The sequence below is a fragment of the Alosa sapidissima genome, chromosome 1, assembly GCF_018492685.1.
Source record: "Alosa sapidissima isolate fAloSap1 chromosome 1, fAloSap1.pri, whole genome shotgun sequence".
NCBI lineage: Eukaryota > Metazoa > Chordata > Actinopteri > Clupeiformes > Clupeidae > Alosa > Alosa sapidissima.
This window is the reverse complement of record NC_055957.1, coordinates 23,739,088-23,766,650: the sequence shown is the minus strand read 5'-3', so window position 1 is coordinate 23,766,650 and position 27,563 is coordinate 23,739,088. Positions and strand designations below refer to the sequence as shown.

At 45.4% G+C, this 27,563-nt stretch overlaps 1 protein-coding gene across 1 annotated transcript in view; it reads left to right on the top strand.

Annotated features, from left to right (window-relative positions):
• The first annotated feature begins 967 nt into the window (after nucleotides 1-967).
• The window catches only part of cntln (centlein, centrosomal protein), an 82,485-nt gene continuing 55,889 nt past the window's right edge, over nucleotides 968-27,563 (top strand). Inside the window, exons 1-9 of the mRNA XM_042107233.1 lie at nucleotides 968-1,371; nucleotides 1,674-1,764; nucleotides 3,486-3,574; nucleotides 11,406-11,490; nucleotides 13,567-13,701; nucleotides 14,819-14,998; nucleotides 16,805-16,938; nucleotides 18,270-18,432; nucleotides 18,872-19,147. Coding sequence (XP_041963167.1) covers nucleotides 1,681-1,764; nucleotides 3,486-3,574; nucleotides 11,406-11,490; nucleotides 13,567-13,701; nucleotides 14,819-14,998; nucleotides 16,805-16,938; nucleotides 18,270-18,432; nucleotides 18,872-19,147 — 1,146 coding nt within the window. The 5' untranslated portion in view covers nucleotides 968-1,371; nucleotides 1,674-1,680. The remainder of the gene's footprint in view (nucleotides 1,372-1,673; nucleotides 1,765-3,485; nucleotides 3,575-11,405; nucleotides 11,491-13,566; nucleotides 13,702-14,818; nucleotides 14,999-16,804; nucleotides 16,939-18,269; nucleotides 18,433-18,871; nucleotides 19,148-27,563) is intronic.

The following is a 27,563-nucleotide window of genomic DNA, read 5'->3' as shown; positions in this document are numbered from 1 at the left end:
TTATCTGAACCAATGAGTAAATGTTCAGAATCCTACTCTACAATGGATGACTGGTAACCATGCCTGGTAAACAAAGGGCTTTGTTGAACAAGACAGGGGGAAAAGGCTGATTCAAAAATGCCATGTGCCTACTCAGACTAACAGGGGCAGATGTTGTGAATTATGACCCAGTCTACTGCCTCTGAAATCGCTCTATAAATGAGCATCCTAATGAGCGGCGCTGCACGCGGGTCAGGGAGCAGCCTAATCATGCTAAGTCAATTGATTTTTTTCAGGATTGTGAGCTTGGAGGAGATGAACCAACCAGTGTTTGAGGGGGTGATAATCTAAGTTCTCCAGACAATTTTGCCATGTTTAATTCAGACAAGATATTTGAGGTGTATGGTGACAATTTTTAACAAGCATCAAATAGGACCAAATCGTTTCTGATCAGAAAATTGTTCATTATTTCATTATTATTATTATTATTATTTTGTCATGATTTTAATTTATTTACACTTCAATCTGTGATCACCACTGTATTTAATAAAACGTTACATAAAGCGTCATAAAGCTTGTTAGTGCTGCGCGTTGACCTACTATATTTCTGGATGCTTCTTTCATTAGGATAATGAACCCGCAAAGCAAATTTAAACACTAACAACATCTATGTAAAAACACCGAATAGGTTAACCTTAAATAACTGCTTTAAAACAATTTAAGAAAATGCCACATAAAGCCTGCACAATCTCATGTAAAATAAGACAGGGGAAAAGGCAAGCAGTTTCTAACATATCGTCTATTTAATAATGACACAGATGAAGATAATCAAAGAGGGGTAAAGACACACACAAAAAAAAAAAACACAAATAAAAACACAAATTTCCAGCTTGAGCACCTCGGGGCACCTCTGCAGCAACATAGCGTATACTGCCCTTGACTGTCGTAAAGTACAGTAAAGTTCTCTCCGTCTCTGTCTAAATCGGAAAACGGCGCGCTCGTTTGAAATGATCAACAAACCAGCAGCATCAGCATAGTGCATGATAGTCAGGGGAAGCTAGATTGCCTGAATGTAATCACAAAGTGATCAACTATGATTGTTATGTGCTTTAGCTCTGGTAACAATCCGGCTGTACAATAATTAGAGGTTCATATTTTTCTCACGTCACGTTTTGCTCCGGTGAAACATTTGTCGCTAGCAACAAACTCATGACGTCTCTAGGGAAGTCCAACGTCCCTAGGCTAGCTAACTGACTCAGGATTAGCAAACTGGGGTAGCAACAGGTAATGGCAGACAAATTAACGTTAGCTGTTCTCTGAAGAAGTCGAGTTTGTGTCATCGTTACAGCCGTTGTTTTCAAGGGAATAGCAGGTTTTATGTCTTCCCCTATGGTATGCTAACTGGGAAACTCTAACGTTATCTTGATATTGTTTGACATTGATAAATAATGTCTCTGTATGTGTTGTTAACGTTAGCTTAGTCACTTCTCCAACACCGGAGATGTTATTATGTTGTTAAGTTTAGCTCAAAGATACTCTGCCATATTTTTATTCGTCAGTATGTTAACCTCGGCGACCATCTGAGCTGAGGTTGCGAATTAATACGGATCATAACAGTAACGTTAACGCTAACATGTTGGCTAAGCGCTTACAGTATATCTTAGTTGATTAATGTAACCATTCGTTTCCTGCAGCCTGAACATGGAAGAAAAAGACGGAAATAGACGGGTTTTTATCTTGGAGCATGAAGTGAAGAGTTTGACAGAGGAGCTCAGCCAGTGTCAGGTTCGTGTCCACTTGTCACATTTGACAGTTCGTGCTCCAGTGGCAGTGTTGATTGTGCACATAGGCCTTGTCATCCTCCGCAGCCCTAACGTTGTAAGGTGCAGTAAGTGGTCACGCCGGTAATATTTTCTATAAACAAATAAAAAGCATCTTTATGGAGGATATCAATGCAATGTGTGATGTGGGGGTGCATCAATTTTACATTATGCTTCACTCGCTCGCTTCAAAGGATATGTGGTCAAACTGTAACCGTCTCTTTTGTCATTTTAAGATGGGTTCAGTATTTCAGTGACTTTCCACATATTTTTCTGAGCAAAGCGGTGGATCTCTTTCCACAAAAGTATTGATGAGAGTAAAACTAGGTCCTTGCATGCCTTTAGTCTCCCACCAGGTGGTGCCTTGAAGCATTTGCAGTCGTTGTGTTGATTTACATACTAGTAATGGCCAGATTGTAATTCACTTGACATAAACACATTTATGTTAACTGCCAACACTAGTATGTATGTATTATGTATGTAATAGAATTTACTACAACTACTCAAACATTTGTCTTAAAACAGGCACATGTCCATATGGCTGTTCTTGCCAGAGTCATGCATCAGTGATGTTTTTGTTGTTTTTGTAATGGACTTCTTCAGTAGCCTGGGACTTTGACTATACTCTGTGATCATCTATGCTAGTTTTATCTTCATTAAAATACACTGCACCATATTCTTGAAAGCTTATTTATTCATGTGCACAGCATAACCATTAGCCACAACATATTTAATGGTTGAAAGATTTAACAGATTATAGTTATTTTATTAATATGTTGCTATATACTAATATGTTTTTGGTGGGTTCAGCCAGTTGTCCTTTATGATCTGCCATTTTAAGATGAATAATTGATTGATTGGACAGGCTTTAATCAGGTCTTCAAATATTTATAGTGGAAAAATCGTAAGAATGTTTAGAGGGGATGTAACTTGACCTTGCAGACCTTGACCTATTTATGAGTTGGTCAATGGCATTGAGGAGACCACCTATTTGATGTTGGTTTTTCTTAATTCCTCCTTAAACTCAGTCCGGGCATCGTTTTAGTGAGGTCTCTATTTCTGTACATCTGAGTCCCCCACTTTGTATGTTCAGCCCATGGTCTATCAAGGTCTGCTTCTGCCATTTACTAAATAATTGATTAGGCACTTTTGAATGGGGTTCAAAATTCATGTTCTAATTGGAGACCAGTGGATTCCAGAGGGAATGATGACTTTTATCTTATGATGATGTGGACATAATTTAACAGATAATTTTATATTAAGTCGATTTGGTCAGAAAATGTACTTTTTAGATGTTTCTCATTAAATGTAATGTAGCTTAAAAATGTTTGAAAGACATTTTTTTTTTGCACGACAATTTAATAGTAAATGTTTCAGGCTTGCCTCTCAGGCTTGCAATGACTGTCTCTGCCATCAGTTATTTGCTTCTGTAATACAGTATACCATGGAAAGATAATCTGGGCTCGTAATTAAGGATTATCTGTATCTCCTTTTCAGAATCTGAATAGTTTATTCAGATATTATCTTTTGATATCTACATGATGTAGATCTAAATAGAGTAAAGATGTAAATTTAACTTTTTTTCCCCGGTGTATCACAAAGCATTTAATATACTGCCTCACTATATGACCCTTTAAGGTTATAATATTTAACATTTTAGCATTTTTTGTTTCCCCATTGTTTCAGGCCGACAAAGAGTTTGTGTGGTCATTGTGGAAACGCCTTCAAGTGGCCAACCCGGACCTCACACAAGCTGTGAGCTTAATTGTGGAGCGGTAAGTGTTTTCATTCAGCTGCGTATCGTCTTGCTCCTAAGATGTCAACCGGCACTCGGTATTGCACCTCTAATACAACAAGTGAATAATCGCCCCTCTCTTTTAAGTCCTCCGCTTGAGAGATGTGCCTTGCACGAATTCTCAGGCCTATAGCCTGAACCCCCACGCCACAGACCGGGGAGAAGTATGTATGAAAGTCCAAGGTTGTGTATGAAGCGGCTTGAGTGTGCGGCGGGGGTTAGGGCAGAATCTACTGCAGATGCTGCTTTAAGCCCCCTTATCCTCCACAGAGCTGCTCAGCCGTGGCGCGGCTTTAATGAAAACAGTTTCCCCCCTCTTCCCATCCTAAACTGTGGAAAAGGCTCCGCCAAGTGCCTGCCTTTATGGGATAAGCGCTAGACTTAGGATGACTAAGTTGACCCTCAAAGGGGGTGCCAAAGCTGCACTGATGGCATGGGAACCTGTTGAAAAGGAGGAAAATTCCGCAGTGCCCCTGCAATGCACTGCCTACTACTGCATACTACTGCATGTGTTACCAAAGTTGACTTGCTTTGTGTTTGACTGACGTTTTGTCAGGCAGTGGTTAATGTAGTATAAAATAGATATTGGTAGTCTTATTTTTATTGTGTGATGGGTAAGTTGAGCCGACTGTAAAATCTCTTTCACTTGAAAGAGAAATCTTCCTGGTTTTAATTCTGAACACAATATACATGTACTTGAAAAAAGTGAGCGTTCCATTAAGGAATGCCACGTAGTGCTACCATTTCTGCAGAGGAAATAGGCTTGCCAGGTACAAAAGCCTCAGTCTCTCTCGAGCTGAGCAAACTCCCCTCCATAGGCAAAGTCAACAAGGCATGCTGGTCCATGGGGAGCAGGGAACATGCGCCCCAGGAGCATGCACGCGTATCAGCATACCGCCGCGCTGGATATTGACATGATAATTGCGCTGGCTCCTGTCAAGCGCTCGGCCTTGTGGGACCTCTGCAGGTTTCCTAGCGATTGGATGGTTGCTCGGGACATGGTTAACATCACTGAGGATACAAGGTACTGTTTGACTCAGCGGAGACCAGGCATCATGTCAGAGGGCCCTCGGGGATGGAGAAAGAGGCAGAAGGGCGGTAGCGAATGAAAGAAGGGGAAAGAGACGGGGAGGAGGCGGTCCCAAGTGATTGGCGGCTCTTGAAACAAAGCGGACCCTAGTGGCTGTTCTTTTGTCTCAGTCCCCTGATGCTGAGCACAAGGAGGCTGGCTTGGGCGTAGGCAAACGTGTTCGCTCGCTCTCCCGTGTACTGGATGCTGGGTTTGATGTCGTAGGAATGACTAACATCTAGAGGGTAGAGGAGTACACACACACACACACACACACACACACCCTACCTGTGGCAGTAAGAGTCAGGTCTGTGCAGCACTTGTTCAGGGAGAGTTAGAGAGTGTCTGAAATGCAGTAGAGTAGCTCAGCTCTCAGGCCGACCAGGAGGCGCTTCCTTTAAGTGCTGACAAAACTCTGCAGTAGTATTGCACTAATGGAGAGTGCAGCGGGCATGGCGGATAGACTACTCCCCATGTAGGTTTTTGGGCTGGAGAAACTGTATCTCCGGTCTGATTGTTGAACCTTGGTCTAATCAGATTACACAGGAATGCTATGAAAATCTGCACAGTTAAAATGAACTTTCTTGAAAAAGGATAATGTTGTATGTATGATGTTCAGATGACTTTAACTGCCATGCCATTCCTTTAATGACAAAAGGATTGTTAAGTGCATTCTTTTTTGTTAAGTTTACTTTCATTTTATTTCTTCATTGAATGTTTTTGTCACCGTTAGTGTTGTGTGTTTTCCCCTTCTCCACTGAAGGTGTGTCTGTGTCTGTGTCTAATCCATTAGAGCTCCCATTAATGGGAATGAAGCTGTTGTTTGCCTGAGATGGGTTCATTAGCTGTCACTTGCTCCTTGTGTGTTGATCTTCATCACATGCAGGGCCGTTAAGATGCTAGTGCCTGGAGATGACGCTGGTCATTAGAGGAAGATAGTGCGGATGCTGGGCGGCTAATGACCAGCACTCGGAGACAATATTGCCCTCTCTTTCTTCTGCTCTCTTCCTCTTTTCTCCATTAATTTTTCTCTCTCTCTCTCTCTCTCTCTCTCTCTCTCTCTCTCTCTCTCTCTCTCTCTCTTTCTCTCTCTCTCTCTCTCTGTGCTCTCTGTGCGCATGGTTGGTGTGAGTGGGCGGAGTCAGTGGTGAGTGGATGGTGTTTCGGTCGCTGTACCGCGAACGAGTGTTCTGTTTAAATCTCTATTTCTCACTTTACTTCTATTTTCTTTCTTTCTATCTATTACTTTCTGCTGGAGTACTAAAGATTTTTGCTTGGTTTATTTTTCTGGCAATAAACAGGGGGTTTTCCCCTAAAGCGACTGCCTCCAGTCTTGTGCTGGAATCATGGCAGAGATTTTTGGTCAACTAACTCGGCGTCATGCTGTTAAAATAGCATCGGCAGCCAGTGTTGAGGATTGTAGTTTGGCTGCCGGAGAAATTGTTGGTCATGAGAATATTGTATCAGCATCTCGCATGAACAACGCGATTGTGCTTTTCTTAAAATCAATTGAGTTTGCCAATCAGCTGACGGAGAATGGCGTGGTGATAGATGGCGTTTTTACCTCTGTTGCCCCTCTTTCTACGCCTTCCAAGAAAGTCATTTTGTCTAATGTCCCCCCATTCATTTCTGATGAGATTCTAGGACAAACACTGTCGCGCTATGGCAAAGTGGTCTCAACAATTAAAAAAATCCCGATTGCGAGTAAATCTCCGTTGTTGAAACATATAGTGTCCTTCAGGCGTTTCGTGTACATGATCCTTAAGAATAACAATGATGAATTGGACTTGACAATTAATGTGACTGTGGATAACTTTAATTATGCGATTTATGCAACAACTAGCATTATGAAATGTTTTGGTTGTGGACAATCGGGGCATCTCGTGCGCGCGTGTCCTGATAAAAAGGATGACACGAATAATAGTGGAAACAGTGAAAATAGCAATGAGTCTAGGGGTGATGTGGCAGAGGGAACGTCTAAAGAGACCAACAACGAACCTAATGTTAACTTTGGTGCAAATAATGAGGAGGAGGCTGCTGCCTCTGCTAATGGGCCGGAGAGCCAAACTCCTGATTTAACGTTAAATTCAGTCCAAGGGCACGGGGAAAATCACGATGTTAGATCGGCTGATGGGGAGGATCTTTCCGCACTTTTGGGGGAGACTATCACTGATTCTCAGAACTGTCAGGGGAGCAATGATGATGCCATTAATGGGGAGGTTTCCGTCGCTATGGAAGACATGGAAACCTCCGTGTTGGAGGAGGACAATAATGTGTTTAAAGCACCGTCGAATAAAGGAAAAAGAAAGCGCATTATAAAGAATAAAGGGGGACGCGCTCATATAGAATTGACTGATAATGAGAGTGAAAGTGATCTTTCTGACTGTAGTGTAACCTGCAGCTTGCGACTAAGCGGCTATCGCACTCGCAATTATAGAGTGGAGGATATAAAGAAATTCCTTAAGGATACAAAACATTCTAGGAAGGTCCGGGTAGACGAATTTTTTCCTGACATTGAACAGTTTATGAACAAATCACGAGCATTTATGCGTGATGGTAGCATCACTGATCAAGAAGGATTTCGTCTAAAAAAGATTCTCACAAAACTCAATGTTCTACTGAATGCCAACGATGACAAATGTTAAAAACAATTTCCACTTTGTGTCCTAGGATGGCTGATTGCATATGTCTTTATTTATTTTTTTCTTTTTTCTTTATAATGATGGGTGAATTTCGTGTTGCTTCTTTAAATGTAAATGGCGCAAGAGAAAAAATTAAGAGGCTCTCTGTGTTTGAAACAATCAGACAGAATAAGTTTGATGTTCTCTTTATGCAAGAAACGCACAGTGATGCGTCTAATGCAGCTGCTTGGGCTCAGGAGTTTGATGGTCTGTCCATACTTAGTCATGGTACTTCTACTAGTGGTGGGGTTGCAGTTCTGTTTTCTAAGTCCTTTATTCCCATCACTTTTGATGTTGATGAAGTTATAGAGGGAAGACTTTTAAAGGTCAGAGCCCAGTTTGAAAATCGTTTTTTTGTGTTTATTTGCATTTATGCTCCTACACTGGCAACAGATAGAATGCTGTTTTTAAATACTATTGGAAATGTTATAAAAAATTGCTGTTCAGAGGATATTCTTATCCTTGGAGGAGATTTCAATTGTACTGCACAAAATTTTGACAGAAATCATGTCGAGCCACACATGCCCTCTCGTAGACGGCTTGTAGAGATTATGAAGTCCAATGATCTTAGTGATATTTGGAGGAACTTTCATGGTGAACAGAAGCAATATACTTGGGCACACTCATATAATAATTGTTTGTCTCTTGCAAGACTTGACAGGTTTTATGGTTTCAAACATCAGCGTAGTCTATTCAGGAAATGTTCAATAATTCCAGTTGGCTTTTCTGACCATAGTTTGGTTTTCTGTTCTTTATTTCTAGAATTTGTAAAACCAAAAAGTGCCTACTGGCACTTTAATACCAATTTGTTGGCTGATGGCCATTTTAGAGAAGTCTTCCTTTTTTTCTGGAAGGAATTTAGAACCACGAAATCCTGTTATAAGTCTTTGCAGCAATGGTGGGATTGTGCCAAGGTACAAATAAAACAACTCTGCCAGGAGTATACAGCCAATGTCACAAGGAACATAACACTCTCAATGAAAAAAATAGAGGAGGAAATAATCGAACTTCAAAATCTGGCAGAACAAACGGGTGATCAGGCACCCACTGAAATTCTTAACTCAAAAAAGAAAACATTGGCTGACTTTTTAGGTTTGAGGGCACAGGGAGCTCTGGTCAGGTCCCGCTTCCAGAGTGTGGAGCTGATGGATGTACCATCAAAATTCTTTTTTAACTTGGAGGTAAAGAATGGACAGAGGAAGTTCATTCATGCTTTGAGGTCTGAAGATGGGAGAATCCTTTCTAATTCTCCAGAAATACGCAATAGAGCAGTACATTTTTATAAGGAGCTTTATAACAGCGAAAATCCACAAGATCAGGTGACTGACAAGGCTTTTCTTTGTGACCTACCTAAGGTATCTGAAGAGGCAAACACAGCCCTTGGAAGGGTGTTGACCCTAGAGGAGCTGGAGAGAGCCCTCCACAGTATGGAGAGTGGCAAAGCACCTGGGGTGGATGGCCTGCCAGTAGACTTTTATAAGTCCTTTTGGCCAGAGTTGGGCACAGATGTGCTTGCTGTTCTGAGAGACAGCATCACCAGAGGGGTGCTGCCACTGAGCTGCCGTAGAGCAGTGCTCACTTTACTGCCAAAAAAGGGAGACCTGACAGATATAAGGTCCTGGAGGCCGGTGTCAGTCCTCTGCTCTGAATACAAACTGCTGTCTAAAGTTTTAGCAAATAGACTTGGGGAGGTTTTGGAGCAGGTAATCCACCCTGACCAGACCTACTGTGTGCCAGGCAGATTGATTCACAACAATGTTTCCTTCATCAGAGATGTCTTCTATATTGGCAAATACTTCAATCTGGATTTTGGTGTGGTTTCAATTGACCAAGAAAAGGCATTTGATAGGGTTGAGCATAATTATTTGTGGAATACCTTGTCAGCCTTTGGTTTCAGCCCCAATTTTATTCGAATGATCAAAGCATTGTATTGTGACATTGAAAGTATTCTCAAGGTTAATGGTGACTTGTGCGCTCCTTTTAAGGTATACAGAGGTGTCCGTCAAGGATGTCCCTTGTCGGGCATGCTGTATAGTCTGGCTATTGAACCTTTCCTTGTAAGGTTGAGGAAGGAGATTGTTGGAGTGAAAATCCCTAACTGTGATGATGTTTTTAAATTGTCAGCTTATGCTGACGATGTGGCTGTCCTTGTTAATGGCCAGAGAGATGTTGACACGCTTTTAAAAATTTGCAATGAATTTAAGGTTGTTTCTTCAGCAAAGGTAAATTGGTCAAAAAGCATAGCCTTGCTGGTTGGGAGTTGGGTGAGTGGCGAACCTGGTCTGCCTGATGGCTTAGTTTGGAATAGGGGTGGTTTTAAATACCTGGGTGTTTTCTTAGGTGATGATGCTTTTATTCAAAAGAATTTTGATGGGGTAATTGAAAAAGTTAAAGGTCGTCTAGAGAAATGGAAATTTCTTTTCAGTATTACTTCGTACAGGGGGCGTGTTCTCATTATTAACAACCTGGTTGCATCCTCTCTTTGGCATCGGCTGGCTTGTGTGGATCCTCCTTCAAACCTGCTACCGAAGATTCAGTCAGTCCTGGTTGATTTTTTCTGGGACAATCTACACTGGGTACCTCAGAGTGTTTTATATCTGCCTAAGGAGGATGGTGGACATGGACTTATTCATCTACAGAGTCGAACTGCTGCCTTCCGTCTGCAGTTTGTACAGCGTCTTCTCACAGGATCACTGGACTCAAGCTGGAAAGCTGCAGCCTGTTGTATTTTACAACTTTTTGAAGGGTTGGGCTTAGATAGGTCTTTGTTCTGGTTTAATCCAAATAGAATGAATTTTAATTTACTTCCTGCATTTTATAAGAATCTGTTCAAAGTCTGGTCTCTGTTTATAATTCAACGCCCACGACAGACAAGCTCATTATTCTGGTTGTTAAAGGAGCCTCTGATTCATGGTTCGGTTCTTGATGTGAGTCAGGACTTGTCCCTGGTACCTACTTCTAAGCTTATCAGCTCTGGAGTTACAACCCTTGGGGATCTAGTAGAGTTTGCTGGTCCTGATATCAGTAATAGCCATACTTTAGCTCAGCACTTAGGTGTGAAGTCCATTAGGATAGTTGATCAGCTACTTGGGAAATGGCGGTCTCTCCTAACTGGGGAGGAGATGCAATTGCTTGGAGATTATTTTGGGGGGGAGTGTAGTCCTGACTGCCATGACCCCTTTCCCAGACTTACTCTACTTCCAGATTTAACAGGTTGCACTGGTTGCTTCTTACTCCCAGATAGTTTAGTTTTCCTGGGTCCTACAGCTGCAACTAGTAAATCATTGTACAAACTGTGTGTTCTCTCCCTAAATAAAAGGTCTCTGGACAAGAGGGTGGATACACCCTGGCGTGAAGTGTTGCAGGTTGAAAATGATGTCAAACCACAATGGCGTGCGTTGTACAAGTCACCATTAGCTAAAAAAGCTGGCGATCTACAATGGCGTATTCTGCATGGTGCAATAGCAGTGAATGCTTTTATTTCTGTTTTAAATCCAATGGTTGATCAGGGGTGCCCTTTTTGTTCTGTAAGGGAGACTGTATTCCATGCCTTTATGCACTGCCAGAGGCTCAGACCTCTTTTTGCTGTTTTGATGGCACTTTTCTTTAAGTTTGATGAAAGTTTCTCTTCGGAGATTTTCATTTTTGGTTTTAAATATGTACAAAAGCATCGCTTCAAGTGTCAGCTCCTAAACTTTCTGCTTGGGCAAGCAAAGATGGCGATATATGTTAGTCGTAAAAGGAAAGTTGAGCAGGATGTAGATGTTGATATCCTAATGGTGTTTTCTATTCTTGTAAGGTGTCGTATGTTGATTGATTTTCATTTTTATAAATCTATGAAAATTCTTGATGTTTTTGAGGAAAAATGGTGCTACAACAGCGTGATGTGTATTGTTGAGAATGATAAGCTACAGATTGCACATTACTTTATTTAACTTTCCTAACTTTTACTTTTTGAGTATAGTGTCAAGTTGATCTTGATGTATTTTTAAGATTGTAATAAAGAGTTTTTGAAAATTCAAAAAATTCTCTCTCTCTCTCTCTCTCTCTCTCCACTTCAGTGAAAGAGAGAAAGCTGAAGCTAAGGACAGGAAAGTGCTGGAGATCCTTCAAGCCAAAGATTACAAAATACAAGAGTTGGAGCAGGTATGGTGAACTGCACACTGAGCTTGTGTTACACATTAGAATCAAGGCCTAGTTTTATTTCCCTCTGAAACAACTTGGCAGTATCTACCACCGCCACATCCACTGCCATGACAAAACTGTTGGTTTGTATTGTACAGTATGCCACTAGCTTACTCTTTCCTCTGTCTGTGTCCCTTTCTTGTCACTTTGCTCTTTTGTTCTGTCTGTCTCTCTCTCTCTCTCTCTCTCTCTCTCTCTCTCTCTCTCTCTCTCTCTCTCTCTCTCTCTCTCTCTCTCCTTTTTTTGTTGTCTTGCTTCCCCCAGCCCCCCCCCCTCTCCCCCTTCCCCTCTCTCTCTCTTTCTCTCCCCCTCTCTTTCTCTGTCTCTCCCCCTCTCTTTCTCTCTCTCTCTCTCTCTCTGTCTGTCTGTCTGTCTGTCTGTCTGTCTGTCTCTCTCTCTGTCTGCCTGTCTCTCCTCTCGGCTACCTCCATCCGCTCCACCTGGTTGGACGGACGGCTCTGAGTTGGTGATGAATGTGTGGTGTGTGCAGGCAGCCGATGATGAGGCGGCACTCTTAATTCCCCTTTAATCAGGAGCCCTGAGTGGAGCAGCTGTCAGCAGCCTTCATTAGCGCCGCTGCAGAGGCCCACGCTGATGCCATCTCCGGCCCTTGTCCTCAGCGTGCCCAGTGTGTCTGGCGCTGGCATGCCAGCGCAACCCCAAGTCTCGCCGCTTATGACTGAACTGTGAATGAAGTCGTTTGAGTGTCCGTGTCAGAGATTGATGAATTCATTCACTTGTACATGCTTTCATGTAATCCTTAGAATTAGCTTGTTCCAATTTTGTGCCGGTTGAGAAAGTCTCCAAATTTAGTCAACAGTCAGTGGCTTCTTTTGTGGACACGCATTGTAAAAAACATAGTGAGTTGTTTGAAAAGCTCATCAGTAGTCCAAATTCATGGCAGTGTCCAGCTGACCACTGACATTCACTGTCTGGTCCAAAATTTAGGCCAAACGAACCCAAACGGCGATTAATTCGCTTCTTGCTTCCTCTTTGGGAAATGTGATGGTCTGCTGAATTCTCAGCATCTCACGCTCTCGAAGCCACTCCACTGTAACTTTGACAATCTTTTCTTTTCCCTCATCACTCCGCTCACCCTCCCCTCCATTTTTGTAACATAATTAGCTTTCATTTTTGAACTGCACTGGGAATTTCTAATGCTAATCTTTCTGTCCTAGACCTCCTTAACTTCTCTAAAACCTTTTTTCCTAGCAATTGAGCACTACTGGGGTTAAAACGCTTCTTGCCTACCTCATTATCAACGTTTTGAATTTCGTTCCACTTGCCGTATAAATCTCTATTAAAGCCTGTTTTTGCATGGCGGACGGACGGAGGCATAAATCCACTATCTGGAAAGATTCAAGTGATTCCCTCAACATGGCAATTAATTGCGTCCCAGAGCACGGTGTTATTTTTGAACTCTCCTCGGCCAGCAGTGGATTACCTCCATGCCAGAGCGGGCTGCTGATGCTCACTGCGCCGTGCCGCACCGCGAGTCCTCCAGGCCTGAGCCCCGCTGCAACTGCACCCACCACCTTACCAAGCTGCAGCCGCAATTCCACAGCCTTGCTGTGGCATCATCCATAGTTAGCTGTCATTAGCATGGTTTAAGAGTGCGCTTAGATGCACATTTGTGAACTCTAAATGGCATCATGGCCTGATGTTTTATCAGTAGTGCTGATGGAGCAGTTCTAGAATAGGACGCTGGTGGTGAAGAAAGGTAGTGTTGTAGAAGTGAGTAATGACAGATGTGATGTGTCTAAACCAGTGAAATCTTCTCCTCACCCCTACCCTGTTCATCATACAAGTGGACAGTCTTCCGTTGAGTAGCCAAATTGTCCTGACGTGAAATATCCCTAACCCAGCGTCATGCCACACTACCGCCCGGCCTCTGAATTAAACATTTAACTCCAGTTAGCCCAACCCAGCGCATGGCGTCCTCCCGTTTACTTTTGACTAATAGCTGTCTCTCTCTCTCTCTCTCTCTTTCTCTCTCTCTCCCCCTTGCTCTCCTCCCTTGTGTGGCTCTTCAAGCAGAAAGTGACAGGGCAACAGCAGGAGATAAACAACCTGTACCAGAGCCGGCAGCGCGGCGATGGGGAGCTGGACATCATGAAGACGGAGCTGGCAGCTCTGCGGCAGCGGCAGGGGAATACCAGTCGGGAACTTAAGGTTTGGACAAATTTCCGTTGGCACCCGCTGCGTTTGAAGGCGGCAGCGTTCCCCTCTCTCTGGCATTGCCAGCGACACGCGCAGAGAAGGAGTGGCCCCCCGGGGCCATAGCCTAAGGCCTCAAAATCACTTAGGGAGGTGAAGAGAGACATGCTCTCTCTCTCTAGTTCTCTTCCTCTCTCCCTCTCTCTCTCTTCCTCTCTCTCTCTCTCTTCCTCTCTCTCTCTTCCTCTCCCTCTCCCTCCCTCACACCCACACTCCACACTAAGCATGGTGGCTGTTGGGAAAGCTGTGTGCTGAAGGCTTGCTTGCTGCTAACTTCCAGATAAATACTTAATGACAGGCGAGGAGGCGGGGGTGGGCGGCGGATAGTGGCGGCGGGGTGCTGCTGGGTTGAGGGAGTGCGCGTGTGATGATGTGGCTTCTCCCTAATTACATTCTGATGGGACTGGCATGATTAATTGATAAAGTGGAGGTCCGGGTGGATATGCCTTTGCAGGGTCTCGCTGTAGAAAGAAAAAAACAGAGAGGAAGAGGGGAGTAAGGAAAACATATGTACACACACACACACACACACACACACGGACAGGAGTGGAGGACAGCATCAAAGGAGTCGGGCTGGCTAATGGGGATGTAGCGAAGGCTTTCTCATTAAGCGCTGTCATTAGAGCGTGAGGATGGCCCCTGTACCTGCGTGGGCCCAGGCCGGCCGGGAGCCCAGGTGACCTTGCCAATCAAGCGCGGGAGAGGAGGCCCTCCTGTGCCTTCCCCCACGCCACGCCACCACTTCAGCTCAACCTGCGCCCAGCTTTGCATATTCATCCCCACCGCTGCTCTCTAACCCTTTTCTCCAGCACAGCACACACACACACACACACACACACACACACACACACACACACACACACACACACACACCCACACACACACACACACAAGCACACCCCTCCTCCCCTCTCTGCTCTTTCTTTCTTCCTTGTCTTCTCTTTCTTTCTCTCTCTCATGCTGTCTGTCTCTCTCTGCCTTTCCCCAGCTTCTGTTGTTTACTTGGCCCTTGTGACTCTCTCTCCTACCCACTCCTTGCACCCGCCCCCCCCCCCCCCCCCCCCACCCCCAGGAGTGGAGGCAGCGCAGTGCGAAGGCGGAGGAGGAAGGCCAGCGCGTGGTGAGTGCTCTGGAGGAGGAGAAGCGGGGATTAGAGGCGCGCTGCGCCGCCCTGCTGGCTGACCTGGAGAGGGCGCGGGAGCAGCAGAGCCAGCACAGCCACCGCCAGGACCACATCCACACCACAGTCAAGGTAACACAGAGACCGTAAGAGACAGAGAGAGAGAGAGAGAGAGAGAGATAGAGAGAGAGAGAGAGAGAGAGAGAGAGAGAAAGCATCCCTGGGACCACCTGGGCAAACGGTTGCCCTTTTCTTTCTTTCTTTCTCTTTCTCTGTCTCCTTCTCTTCTCTTCTCTTTCTTCTGCGCATGCTGAGTGTGCCTCCTCTCACTGACTGGAATGTAAAGTAGCACGTAGTGTCCCACGCAGCACACGTTTTAAATATTGATGGGCCGCGTGCAGAGGGGGGGAGAAATAATGACTTATTTTAAACATGTAGGGGTCCCCCCCAGCGCCGCATCACACACACACACACACACACACACACACACGCACACATGCGCACACACACGTCAAAGACAGCACATGGCCTCTCCCCGCAGTGTGACCCAGCGCACATGTACGCCAGCGCCGTCTTGTTTTCTATCATGACACCAACGGCTAATTAGCAGCACACACGTCTCTGGGCAGCTCTCCCTCTCCTTATTACTATGGAGAGACTTTCTCCACCTTTCATGGCGGAGCGGAGCGGAGAGGAACCTGTGCGTCACTCACTCACTTACTCACTCTCTCTCTCTCTCTCTCTCTCTCTCTCTCTCTCTCTCTCTCTCTCTCTCTCTCTCTCTCTCTCTCTCTCTCTCTCTCTCACACTCACTCACTCACTCACTCACTCACTCTCTCTCTCTCTCTCTCTCTCTCTCTCTCTCTCTCTCACACTCACTCACTCTCTCTCTCTCTCTCTCTCTCTCTCTCTCTCTCTCTCTCTCTCACACTCACTCACTCACTCACACTCTCTCTCTCTCTCACACACATTCACTCACACACACCCTCTCTCTCTCTCTCTCTCTCACACTCACTCACTCACTCACACTCTCTCTCTCTCACACACACTCACTCACACACTCTCTCTCTCTCTCTCTCTCTGCCCAGTCAGTGTCTGGGCTGCGTCTCTCCTCTCCTCTATGTCAGTAGCGTGGAACTCTCGAGGCCCCACTGCCAGAGTGTCACTCAAAACACCTGAATAAGTCAGGACCGTGTGTTGTTATCACAGTCTCACACGAGCACCCAGCCCACTCCACACCCCTGTGTTTGCATGGGGATGAGGGATGGTGGTAGCATCCTGTGCATCATCCGCTCATTAATGAGCGAACCCCAGATGACCACTCGCTGGAAAAGCACATCTGCATGCCGTGAAGTTGTGGCAATTTGTTATGATCTATGACTGTTTGTGCGCCTGTGTGTGTCGGTGTGTCTGTGTGTGTGCGGCCGTGTGTGTTGGGGTGCGGGGTGATTAGGGCTGGCCCCTGCCGCGGGGTAATCTCTCCTGGCTGGCCCTGCGTGTTTGATGCTGGGTGGACGGGTCTGGAGCCTGCCGCTCATTAGCGCTGGTGGCTCCTGTGATGTGCTGCTGACCGCGTGATGTGCTGCTTGACTCTCACACTCCCCGAGATGGAGGGGGAGAGGGGCAGGCAGGGCGCTGGAACCAAGAGCCACACTCCGCTTCACCGGCTCACCTAGTTTTGAAGTCAGGCTCTTGATCTTTCTTTCTTCTCTTTGCCACATGTGCATCCCTTTTTTTAAACTTCTCTCACTCTTGCTCAAATTCATATATACATGTAATATTTATTGCCACTACTGTGTAACAGGTCTGCCAACGCAGTGTAAAGGACATACATGTCACTCAAACAAAGGCGCTTGACTACTTGAAATCTCTCTGTCCTTTTTTCGTTCTCTCTCTCTCTCTCTGTCTCTGTCCTCCACTCTTTTTTTTTCCCCTCAGGAGTTGGAGCAGGAGCTGGCCAGTGTGAAGCAGCAGGTGTGTGCCGCTGAGGCGCGCGTGTGTGACCTCTCCGTCCAGCTGAGCAGCCGAGAGCAGGAGCTCACTCAGAAGGAGCAATGTGTGGCCCAGCTCAGGTGAGACCCTGGGCCTCCCTACAGCCAGCCAATCATCTTCTGCATGGGCCACCCACCATATGAGTTGTGCATGAGTGAGAATGAGCCTGAGCTGGTGGAGACGCTCCCTTGCTTCTTGCTCAGCAGCTGTGCATTGGGATTGAAATGTGTCTGGCATCTAGTCTGTGCAGTTAGCTGCAGGGATGATGGCTTAGTTTTGATAGCTGTCTGCTTGTTAAATTGGGCCATGCTGAGTTCTGGAGCAGACTAGGTAAGGAGAAATATCTGTCCAGCTCCAATTTGAGGCAGGCTGGCGACACACACACACACACACACTCGTTGGCGCTCATCCCGGCCATCTGATAAGCCCTGCATACTTGATGTGCTTTGGAGAAGGAAAAAGAAACCACTCAGGATTCGGTAAAGCTTCTGTCGATATGATAAAAATGTTGGGAACTATAGAGTCTTAGCAGTAATCTCTCGTATTGCTGCTCGTGTGCTTAACATGTCAGTCACACAATGAAGACAGTAGACCTCGTCCCTGTAAGCCCTTTCGTCCAGAGGGAACAGTTTCTATAAACGCAGGAACCTTTTCAGGAAATCAGTTTTTGCATCTTTATTGCCACCACAGACATGAGGACGTGTTTTTTGTTTTTAGGAATCCAGTTCAGACAGCATGCTTTTAGTACCTCAGGAGCAGGTAATTTCCTGAGTTCTAAAATCTACTGAATGGAGTTACTGCACTGAACTGTACTGGTTGTTTAGAGAATTATAGAATCATGTGATGCAAAAATACAGTCTGATTGAGGAAAGATCAACCCAGTCACAGTAAATAGCCAGAATGACAAAACATAGAAAACATTGAAGAGGCAAAACCTAACCTGAATGTAAAGAGAAACTATGACTCTGAATTTGTCTCTGATAATCAACTGCAAAACTAATTGTGTGTATAAAAACTGAAAAGCAAAAGCCAACCGTCCTGAAGTGACTCAGAGAAAGCACTCACAAACACACACACATTAGTATTCAACTCCCCGAGCTCGTCACTCACTCCCCATGTATAGCTTGTTCATGGTGCTCGCGGTCCGGTGGAGGAAAACAACCAGAACTCTCTTGGCAACTGTGCTGCTGTTGTTCCAAACTATTTTTACTTTCTCCACTGATTTCCTTACTTGCACAACTCCCGATGTGGCAGATACAGTTTCACTGTGGTAGTTAGGGTTGTGTCCAGTTTGTGTATTTCGTGCATTTCATTTGTGTGAACAGTAGTGCATTTCTTTGTGTGTGTGTGTGTGTGTGTGTGTGTGTGTGTGTGTGTGTGTGTGTGTGTGTGTGTGTGTGTGTCTTGGCAGGCATGAGCTGCAGGGGCTGCAGGCTCTGTACAGTCAGAGTGTGGAGCATGCAGGTGAGCAGGCGCAGCTAATCCAGCAGCTGGAGGGCCTTAACCTGGACACCCAGAGAGTGCTGCGCAGCCAAGAGCAGGCCCACACCGCAGACACCGTTTCCTACCACAAGGTGTGTGTCTATGTCTGTGTATGTGTGTGTGTGTGTCTATGTTTTTCTGTGTGTTTGTGTGTGTGTGTGTTTATGTCTGTGTGGATGGATGAGTCAATGAGTCACTGAATTTGCCTTGGTCAGCAGCCCTCTCCCCCCAGCCCTGCACCCCCATGCCAACTTTCCAGATGATCTTAGCATCTGTCCTCCCGATGCAGCACTTTGCCATAGGAACCCCGTGAAGAGCAATCCTGTGCTCCACTGCATGGGTTTTGTTTCTCATCTGACATTTCTCAGTGTGTTAAGTCCATCACATTGCTTTTTTCTCTCTTTTTTTCCCCTTCATTTCCCTCTGTTTTGGCTGTGTGTGTGTGTGTGTGTGTGTGTGTGTGTGTGTGTGCGTGCGTGCGTGTACACTCTCTTATTTGTGTGTGTGAATGGTCGGTGTGTGTGACCACAGCTCTATACAGAACTCTGCGTGACCCACCGGGCGCTGGTGTGTAACGAGTCCCAGCTCCGGGAGAGAGAGGCAGGCCTGAGCACGCAGCTCCGCGAGAGGGACCAGCAGCTCCAGCAGCTTCAGGAACAGCTACAGCAGCTCCAAGTGGAGCTCCAACAACAGCAGCAGCAGCAGCAGCAGCAGCAGCCAGCCCCCCTACCAGTCCAGCAGCCGAGGCAGAGCAGCTCCACCACAGTCTGCACGCAGACCAGGCAGACCAACTCCCAGCACTTTGAGGTGAGTCCACACACGCGGTGCACACGAGAGCTATTTACACCACGCTCGCTCCCCAGTAAGTGGCCCTCAGCGCCCAGCGCTCACCACCCCCACTGTGGCAGTCACCGCCGCCCCGGCCCACGCAGGCCTCGTTCCACCCTGGTGGTTTATTTACACAGAGCGCGCCGGCCCCGCCGATACCCAGTAAGGCTGGCCGCTCAGGCCCGACTGATCCACCCATCGCCCGCCCGCCGCCAGCAGACCCCCCACTCTGCCGTGACCTGACACCCATCCAGCCTGGATCCTGTGCCACGCTTCCATTTCTCCAGCCTAACGAGCTGCCCTGGTATCGCCAGTGGCTCTCTTCTAGCAGGACTTATGCATGCATGCGGCAGCTCTCACTCTCTTCATCCTCCTCCTCCTCCTCCTCCTCTTGCGTTCGTGTCTTTCACATAATGACATGAGTGATGTGTGTGTGTGTGTGTGTGTGTGTGTTTGTGTGTGTGTTCGTGTGTGTGTGTGTGTTCTTTCCCTCCTCATAGTCTCATTACTGTCGGGAGTGAAGTGTATTTCAGAAGCGTTGTAATGACCTGCACCCAGCTGTATTTAAGCCCTTCTGGTTTAGTATGGCAGGAGGTGCCCGCAAGTAATTGGACCACAGTGAAGCGACTGCCCTGAGAGTCCGAGAGCCGTTGGAAGCATGTTTTATGCTCCTTCCTGGGGATCGGATCCTCCACGTCTCCCTCCCCAGCAGGCAAACACTCCCCCACCCTTACCCCACCCGCTCTCTTTAGGCCCAGAGGGGTTTTGGTTGACAAGAATATACAATTCTTATCAATGATGAACCTAATGTCTATCTCTCCAAGACCTCTCTTATTAGGTGGTGCTGGTATTTGACAGGAATGGATTAGGCGATGCCTTGCACATTCATGTAGCGGAGGGTTGAAGAAGCTGGTGATCTGATCATTACCGGGCTACCACCACAGGGAAGTCAGAGGCTCGTCCGGAGCGTTCGAGTCAGAGGCTCGTCCGGAGCGCTCAGCTGCCGTCTGCACTGCTTAATCAGGACAGCGCTTTAATGCAGCCAGTGCTGAAATATGAATGGATCACTTAGCGCGTATTAATTGTGAGGGGAAGGCTGCATAGCTGTGTTTAATTACTCCGATCTGTAGGGCTGGGTTCCACATATGTATGCACGCACATGTGTGTGTGCATTTCTTTGTGTGTGTGTGATCGTATGTATTCGTCTGTCTACCAACATAAGGAGGCAGATCACATAGTTTTTGGCGAGCGGTAATAATCAACGCATGGCTTATCCTGAGATGTGATGCCTGGCGTTAATATTAAATCGTGTTTACTGAACACATGTAGCCACTGCCTAGCTGCTTTGTTTCTTAACTTTTTTTACCCGCCGACATCAAAGTTAACAGATCAGGTATCCCAAGGCAGAGCGCAGTCAGGAGGGCTTTCCGTTCCCTGGCTATAATTGCACTGACAGGGGTGTGTATTCCAGCGTAATCTGAAATTCTGTAACAACTTCCTAGCCGAACACCTGTTAAATTCTAATGCACAGGTTGTTAGGGAGGCTTTATTTTAATTTTAAATGTTTGGAAGTTACCGATGGAGATGATCAAAGTGCTGATCGCTGGGGGAGAGTGTGTGAGAGAAAGACAGACAGGCAGAGAGTAAGGGAGAGAGACAGACGAGTGTGGCGAGGCACAGATCTCATTTGAATAAGGGGGAGCGATGGCTTTGAACACTGTGGCACAGAGGAGGGGAAGGAGGGAGGGAGAGAGAGGGAGAGGAAGGAGGGAGGTCTGGAGAAAAATGAGAGTGGAACCCACCAGTGCCAATTGTGTGGTTTGTTATTGCATGTTAATATGGGGGCCAGTCAGTCAGAGATGAACTCCGCAGCATGGACAACTATAGTAGATTTTGGGAACTCCTTGACCTGTGTGTGTATGTGCATACAGTTTGCGTACTTGTGTGCATTATTAAAAATGTGTGATTTGTTTGAATGTAACTGTGCTTGTTACACATTTTGTGGAAAGCATCCCTCTGTGTTTATTTTGCTTATGAAAGAAACTATTTTCTTTCCCTTTCTTATGTGTACACTACATATTTCTAGAGTTTTTATGACTGAGTGTTTGTCTCAAGTGACACACACACACACACACACACAGACTCACACACTATAAATGTGTGGTATGCGTGTGCAACTTTAGCCTGTCAGTCTGTGTTGTTTAGGGCTAACTTTGTGTTTGTAAGTTTGTGTGTGTGTGTGTGTGTGTGTGTGTGTGTGTGAGAGAGTTTGTGTGTGTGTGTGGAGGGGGGGAAATTACATGGACCGTGTGTGTCCATGCGCATCTGAAGTCTTGGCCATGCAAGAGATGAGGGATAGCAGGCTAACATGGACTCCTGCCCATCTAGCTGAAGGGCCTGGCGGTCCATCCAGTAGACCAGGTGATGTCGACCGCTGTCTGGAGCTGGTGCCAGGTGGGCAGCTGCTGTACCAAGTGGAGGGCAATCGGGGAATCTCCCCAAACGTGGCCTTTGGCTCGGCAGACCGGATGACCCAACCCAGTGTGGAACCACATGTGCCATCTCTGTGGCTTAGCATGGATTAGCATCCATTAAACACACACACCTCAGGCCTTATCTGGCTGTGTGCTCACCGGCACCAAGTCATTAATCTGACTCCGCCTGCCTGCTGCTCCCAGCTCAGGTTTAATGGAGGTTCTAAGTGAAGTGAAAGTGTGTTTTGTAGAACTCTGTCGCTCTAACCCAGCTAAGACTGCCTCTCTGAGCTCTAGAGTCTGTTGCTGTGAGATTCCAGTTCTCCACAATCCACTCCATCTCCACCAAACTTGACTTCAGAAGCTTCTTTGTCTGTGACGCTGTGGATCTGCACTAGCCCTCTGCTTTCATATATTCCCCCCGTAAGATCTCAAACAGTCAGCCCAGGTGATAAAAGTTGTACCCCTTTTTCTTGTTTTCTGTCTTTTTTTTCCCCCTTCCTCCCTCGCTCTCTCTCTCTCTCTCTCTCCCCGCCGCTTCGAGCGCATGGCTGGGTAGCCGGGAGACCCCGCGCGGTCCCTGAGCCACCGAGCAGGGTTTTCAACATCTGCCTGGGCCGCCGTTATTACTGTGGGTGAATCCAGACCTGTCAGATGTATAATTGAAGTGTCAGCCCCTCGTGCCCACGCTGCCTGTTATGTGGGGTCATGTTTAGATGAGGAGATGTGTTTCTTTTGATCATCATCATCATCACGCTCCAAACTGGATCCTCCAGCATACCGAGTGAGCGAGCAGTGTGGCTGGGGTTTTTAAATGATCCGGCCCCGCAGTCACGCACGGAAGGACAGAAGCTCACCACAGTCCACGTTTGGTGGGTAATTCACAGCTTCCCTCTCAAATTTAATTTGATTACACACAAATATTTCAAGTTAGTTTATACAGCATTTAAGTCAGTTTAAAACGTAGGTGTGGAGTAAAACGAGTAAATTGATTGATTAGGCTGGTGTGATGTGGCTGAAAGAAAACCGTTTTAATTAGAATGACTTCAAATATGTTTAAAGGTTCAGTGTTCCAATGTGAAAATGAAGATTCCTCTAAACCTAAAATTGTCTCATATATTGGAAATGAATTGAAAGGGGGAAGTGTCATCTCTGTGTATTATATACTATGAGGTGTTTTTCAGGCAAGGTGTTCTTTTTTTCCCCATTTGTTCACAATTCAGAGGGCCTGGACATACTGTAAGCACCCACAAAAAAGCCTTGACACAAATTTGACGAATACTGCTTATTTGCCATGGTTTTGCGTTCCATCTATAAGTCCAGAAGATATTTATTTATTTATTTATTTATTTATTTATTTATACAAAAATATTTACTGTACCTTTAAGATGTGCTGGTTGAATATATATTCTTACCGGTGTTCACAATAGTGATTCATTTAATTTTAGATTTAATTTTCCCATTTAGCCAAACAAAATATTGAAACCAAGACATTTTAATCTTGTTTTGCTCTTAACTCTGTATCTTATAAGTGGACCTTTTTGTCCATATGAACTTGTGCAATTCTGTATGTAATGTCTATATAATCTGCTGCTCGCTGCCTGCGTCTTCATCTCTGTGGCTTTCTCCTCGGTCATAATTTGGTTAGCAGGAGGGTGCTGCACCTTCAGACAGAGACGCGCTCCCCCTAATCCTTTAGACGGTAATGATAGGGGCTCCAGTCTTATTTTTCTAATAGCTCAAGTGGTCTCATTAGATCAGAGCGCTGTGTACTGAAGCTCATTAATGAAGCTCAGCCATGTGCTTAAGGCCCACAGGTCAGCCGCACACACACGCACACGCTCACACTGTCCCTCTGCTGAGGCACTTTCACGGCAGGCCCCAGCCACCAGCCGCCTCTCCCACCCCCCCGCTCTGTGTCAAACATCCAAACACACAACACAGATGTGCATCTCACCCCAGTGCACACCACACGCTGCTTAAAACATACATGTGCTTTTGAATTATACACACGTGCATAATTTATGCACACATGTACTGACACTCATGCATTTTAATACCCGTTCAGTAACACATGTATATCTTTCAAGCACATCGACTGTAATTTCAAATCAAATATGGATACATGCATATTTGCACCATCACAACATGTTTGTGATTTTTATACCCTTGCATCCTGGCACAGAGTGGCACTTCTACCCCCCCGGTGCCCACACAAGCCCCTATTTAACCAGCTCCGCTCTCCCCCGCCCCCAACCCAGGTCCTCTACCACCTCTGCCCCACTCCGCTGGCGTTACACAGATGTGAGATGCCTGATTATAGCGGCTCCATAATTAACAGTGATCAGATTTGTTTTGTGGTATAAATGGTGCATGTGTCGAGCATTAGTCTGCCGCGCACCCGCCCGGCTCCCGTCCGCTGCGCGCAGCTCGCCCCTCATTGGCATGCAGCTGGCGGGGCCCGTCGGCAGACGGGTCACGAGCGTCAGGGAGCGCAATCACAAGCCCCCTCCATATGTTCCCCTCGCCTCTACAGCGGGACCACGCGCGCCAGAGAACCTCCCCAAAGAACCTAATCGCGTTCGGTAATTACAGCGCACAGCTCTTTCTCTCTCTCTCTTCCCCTCTCTCTCTCTCGCGCTCTCACCCCTCCCCTTCCTCTCTTTTTCTGGCTCTTTCATTCTCTCTTTCCCTCTCCTCCCTCCCTGCTTTGCTCCCTTTCTCCTCTCCTGGAAATGAGTAGGGAAGCTGAAGTACTCCCTCATCAGATCATTTGTAAATTGCTTTACGTGGCTGATGCCGAACTCAGTTGGTTTTCGACTGCTTGAAATTATAAATAATTGTAACAGATGCGGCAATATGGCCGGCCTCCAATAAACGAGGCCCCTGATAATTTGGCCGACCCCTCTGACAGGCCAATTTAATAAAATGTGAACAAAATCTTCACGCTAATAATTTATCATCCCTTCTCCCCATTGGTTAAACTTAATTACCCTGGCAGTTAACAAGGTCACACCCAGATGCCAAGCCGACTGTAGTTCTGATAATGCAATCAGGAATGGAGAGGTGATGACAGTAGTGTTGTTTCTTTCATTATGCCTTTTCTCGGTGACAACAACAGAAAAGCACAGGTGTCAAGTCATACCTGTCAGTCGACAGCAATTATGTGCCACCACCTTCTGCTCCGTTATTTTTAAAAACTGTGAGAGTTATGGAGAGATGATGATGCCAGAAAGAGTGAAACGGTATTGGATAGTGAAGGACTGGCCTCGTCTCTGCTGGAAAGAGCAGAGGGCTCGGCCTCAGTTTAAAGGCACTTGGTGAACTACTCAGAACATTTGTAGGTTACGTCATGTGCTCTGTACATAATGTGGCTGGACATCCTTCACATTTATCCCTAACTTGCCTCCCTACAGCAGAACATGGTAGAAGTGATCTGATTGATGGCCACATTGTTTGCAGTATCACACCACTAGTACCTGTCGTTAGTTCTGTACCACATCTATACAGTAATAGTGTTTTTCTCTCTTCTTTAATTCTACATTTTGTATTTTTTCCTCTCCCTCCATCTCTCTGAGATCCTCCACTTCTCTTCTCCCTCCATCTCTCTGAGATCCTCTACTGCTCTTCTCCCCCTCTCTCTGTAAGCTGGTCTGATTGGCCTGAGTTCATGTGTGTGTGTTCGTGTTGTGAGGTCTGGAGTTCCTTAATTGACTGGCTGCTCAGACATGATAAATAGGTTGGCGGTGACAGGCTGCTGTCCACTGGGCTCTGGTCAGCTGTCACCTGTCCCTGGGGCAGTCATGTGTCCTACACTCTATATTCAACCTTGAGTCTGGCTAACCTTCACCCTAACCATCTGCATTTTTTTTTTTTAGAAATGTCACTTGCTTAATGCTTATTTTGTGCCTAATTTTAGACCAGTATTGTAAAGAGTATTGAATCAGCATTTACTTTTTTCAGTCTCTTACTTGTGAATTAAGTATAACATACTGTCAGTAATATATAGCAAAAACATACATGTAAATCGTAAATCAGGTTTATAGGCCAAGTTTACTTACGTATACAAGGAATTTGGTCTCTCCTTTTATCCCGTTGTGAATGAGTGATTACTACCGGTCTGATTTTTTTACATGAATTTTGAACGTGAACAGGAACAACAACTGATAAAATGTTTAATAGTTGCAGAGTGCATAATTCTAGTTGTAAATAGCTGGAAGATATAACATATTTCACAGGTGCTGATAAGAGACAGGGAAGGGCCATAGTAATTGGCTGAAGATATAACATACAACCAGATGTAACATGACTAACCAGCTTTTTTAGTCACATGTCTGTGTTGTCCAGCTGGATAATTTTATTTTCTGGAGTACGCTTCGTAATTTTAGTTTTTGGCTGGGTGCATGCAACTTTTTTACAGTTTTTTTCAACTGCTTACACACATCTTTGCTTGTCACACAATTTTCTAAACATGTCTTTCAAACACAATAACCCTGCACCAAATCTGCAAAACCATACACTTATTAGTGCTTGACTCAGTTTTCAATTTCCTAAAACACATTTTGCAAAACACCACACACAATTTTCTACCTAATACACAAACATCTAACAGGAAGAATCGTTTTTCAAACACAACCACTTATTCACTCTCAATGTCCTCAATGTACAAACACTCATTACTTTACTGAACACCATCTGATCATTGCCTTAGTATAGGCCTATGAATAGATATATTCTTTATACTGTATAGGTATAGACCCTTTCAATCTGATTTCAATCGGACTTCCGGTTGAAATGTCCAGAACCAATGCAGATACTTTGAAATGAAAATGAATTGGACTGTATAGCGCAATGTTCTACAAAAAGTCGACTTTACGTAAAATCGTTTTTTTTTTTCTTTTTGTTTGTCCCCAAGGTACCATTATGGTAACTACAGTAACAATGTTGTTTTCTGTTCCTCCGGAAATGCCTTAGGAACACACACACACACACACACACACACACACACACACACACACACACACACACACACACACACACAGTAATACATTCTCTTTGGAAAAAGCAATTTGATAGACAGTAATTTCTATCTTTGGAAATAGAGTAATTTCTGTCTTTGACAAAATCAGCTTTTTCAAAACTCCATGTACTGTACATCTAGTGGTAATTGTTTTTGCTTCCTTTTTTTCTTGTTGGCTGTAACATATTGTTTTCACAACAGCAAATGATTTGGGAAAAATCACTACTTTTGGTTTCAATGTTGATGCTGACTATGTTTACTGTGTATTTCAAACTTCTCTCTGTATGACTTTCACTCTTGTATGGAAATATACAAAGAAGCCCATAAAAGACAGAAGAGCTTTAGGTTTTGAGCAACAGTGTGTACATGATGCATCTAAAATATCATATTATGACAAAAGTGTTTATAATGTGAGCCGAATGTTTGCTTTAAAGAGGTGTTTTATGACATTTTGAATGTTGCGTGTCATTTTGCTGGAGATTTGAGGCATTTTCCAATTTGTGTGAACAATTGTGGGTTTTGTGTGTAGAGTTAGGGGCAGCCGTGGCCTACTGATTAGCGCTTCGGACTTGTAACCGGAGGGTTGCCGGTTCGAACCCCGACCAGTAGGCACGGCTGAAGTGCCCTTGAGCAAGGCACCTACAGTAACCCCTCACTGCTCCCCGAGCGCCGCTGTTGTTGCAGGCAGCTCACTGCGCCGGGATTAGTGTGTGCTTCACCTCACTGTGTGTTCACTGTGTGCTGAGTGTGTTTCACTAATTCACGGATTGGGATAAATGCAGAGACCAAATTTCCCTCACGGGATCAAAAGAGTACTTCTACTTAGTTTTGAATAATAGACATAGAGTTTTAAAAAAATGTGTGTAACAGTTGTAAAAAACTGTAACTGTGGTTTGTTTTG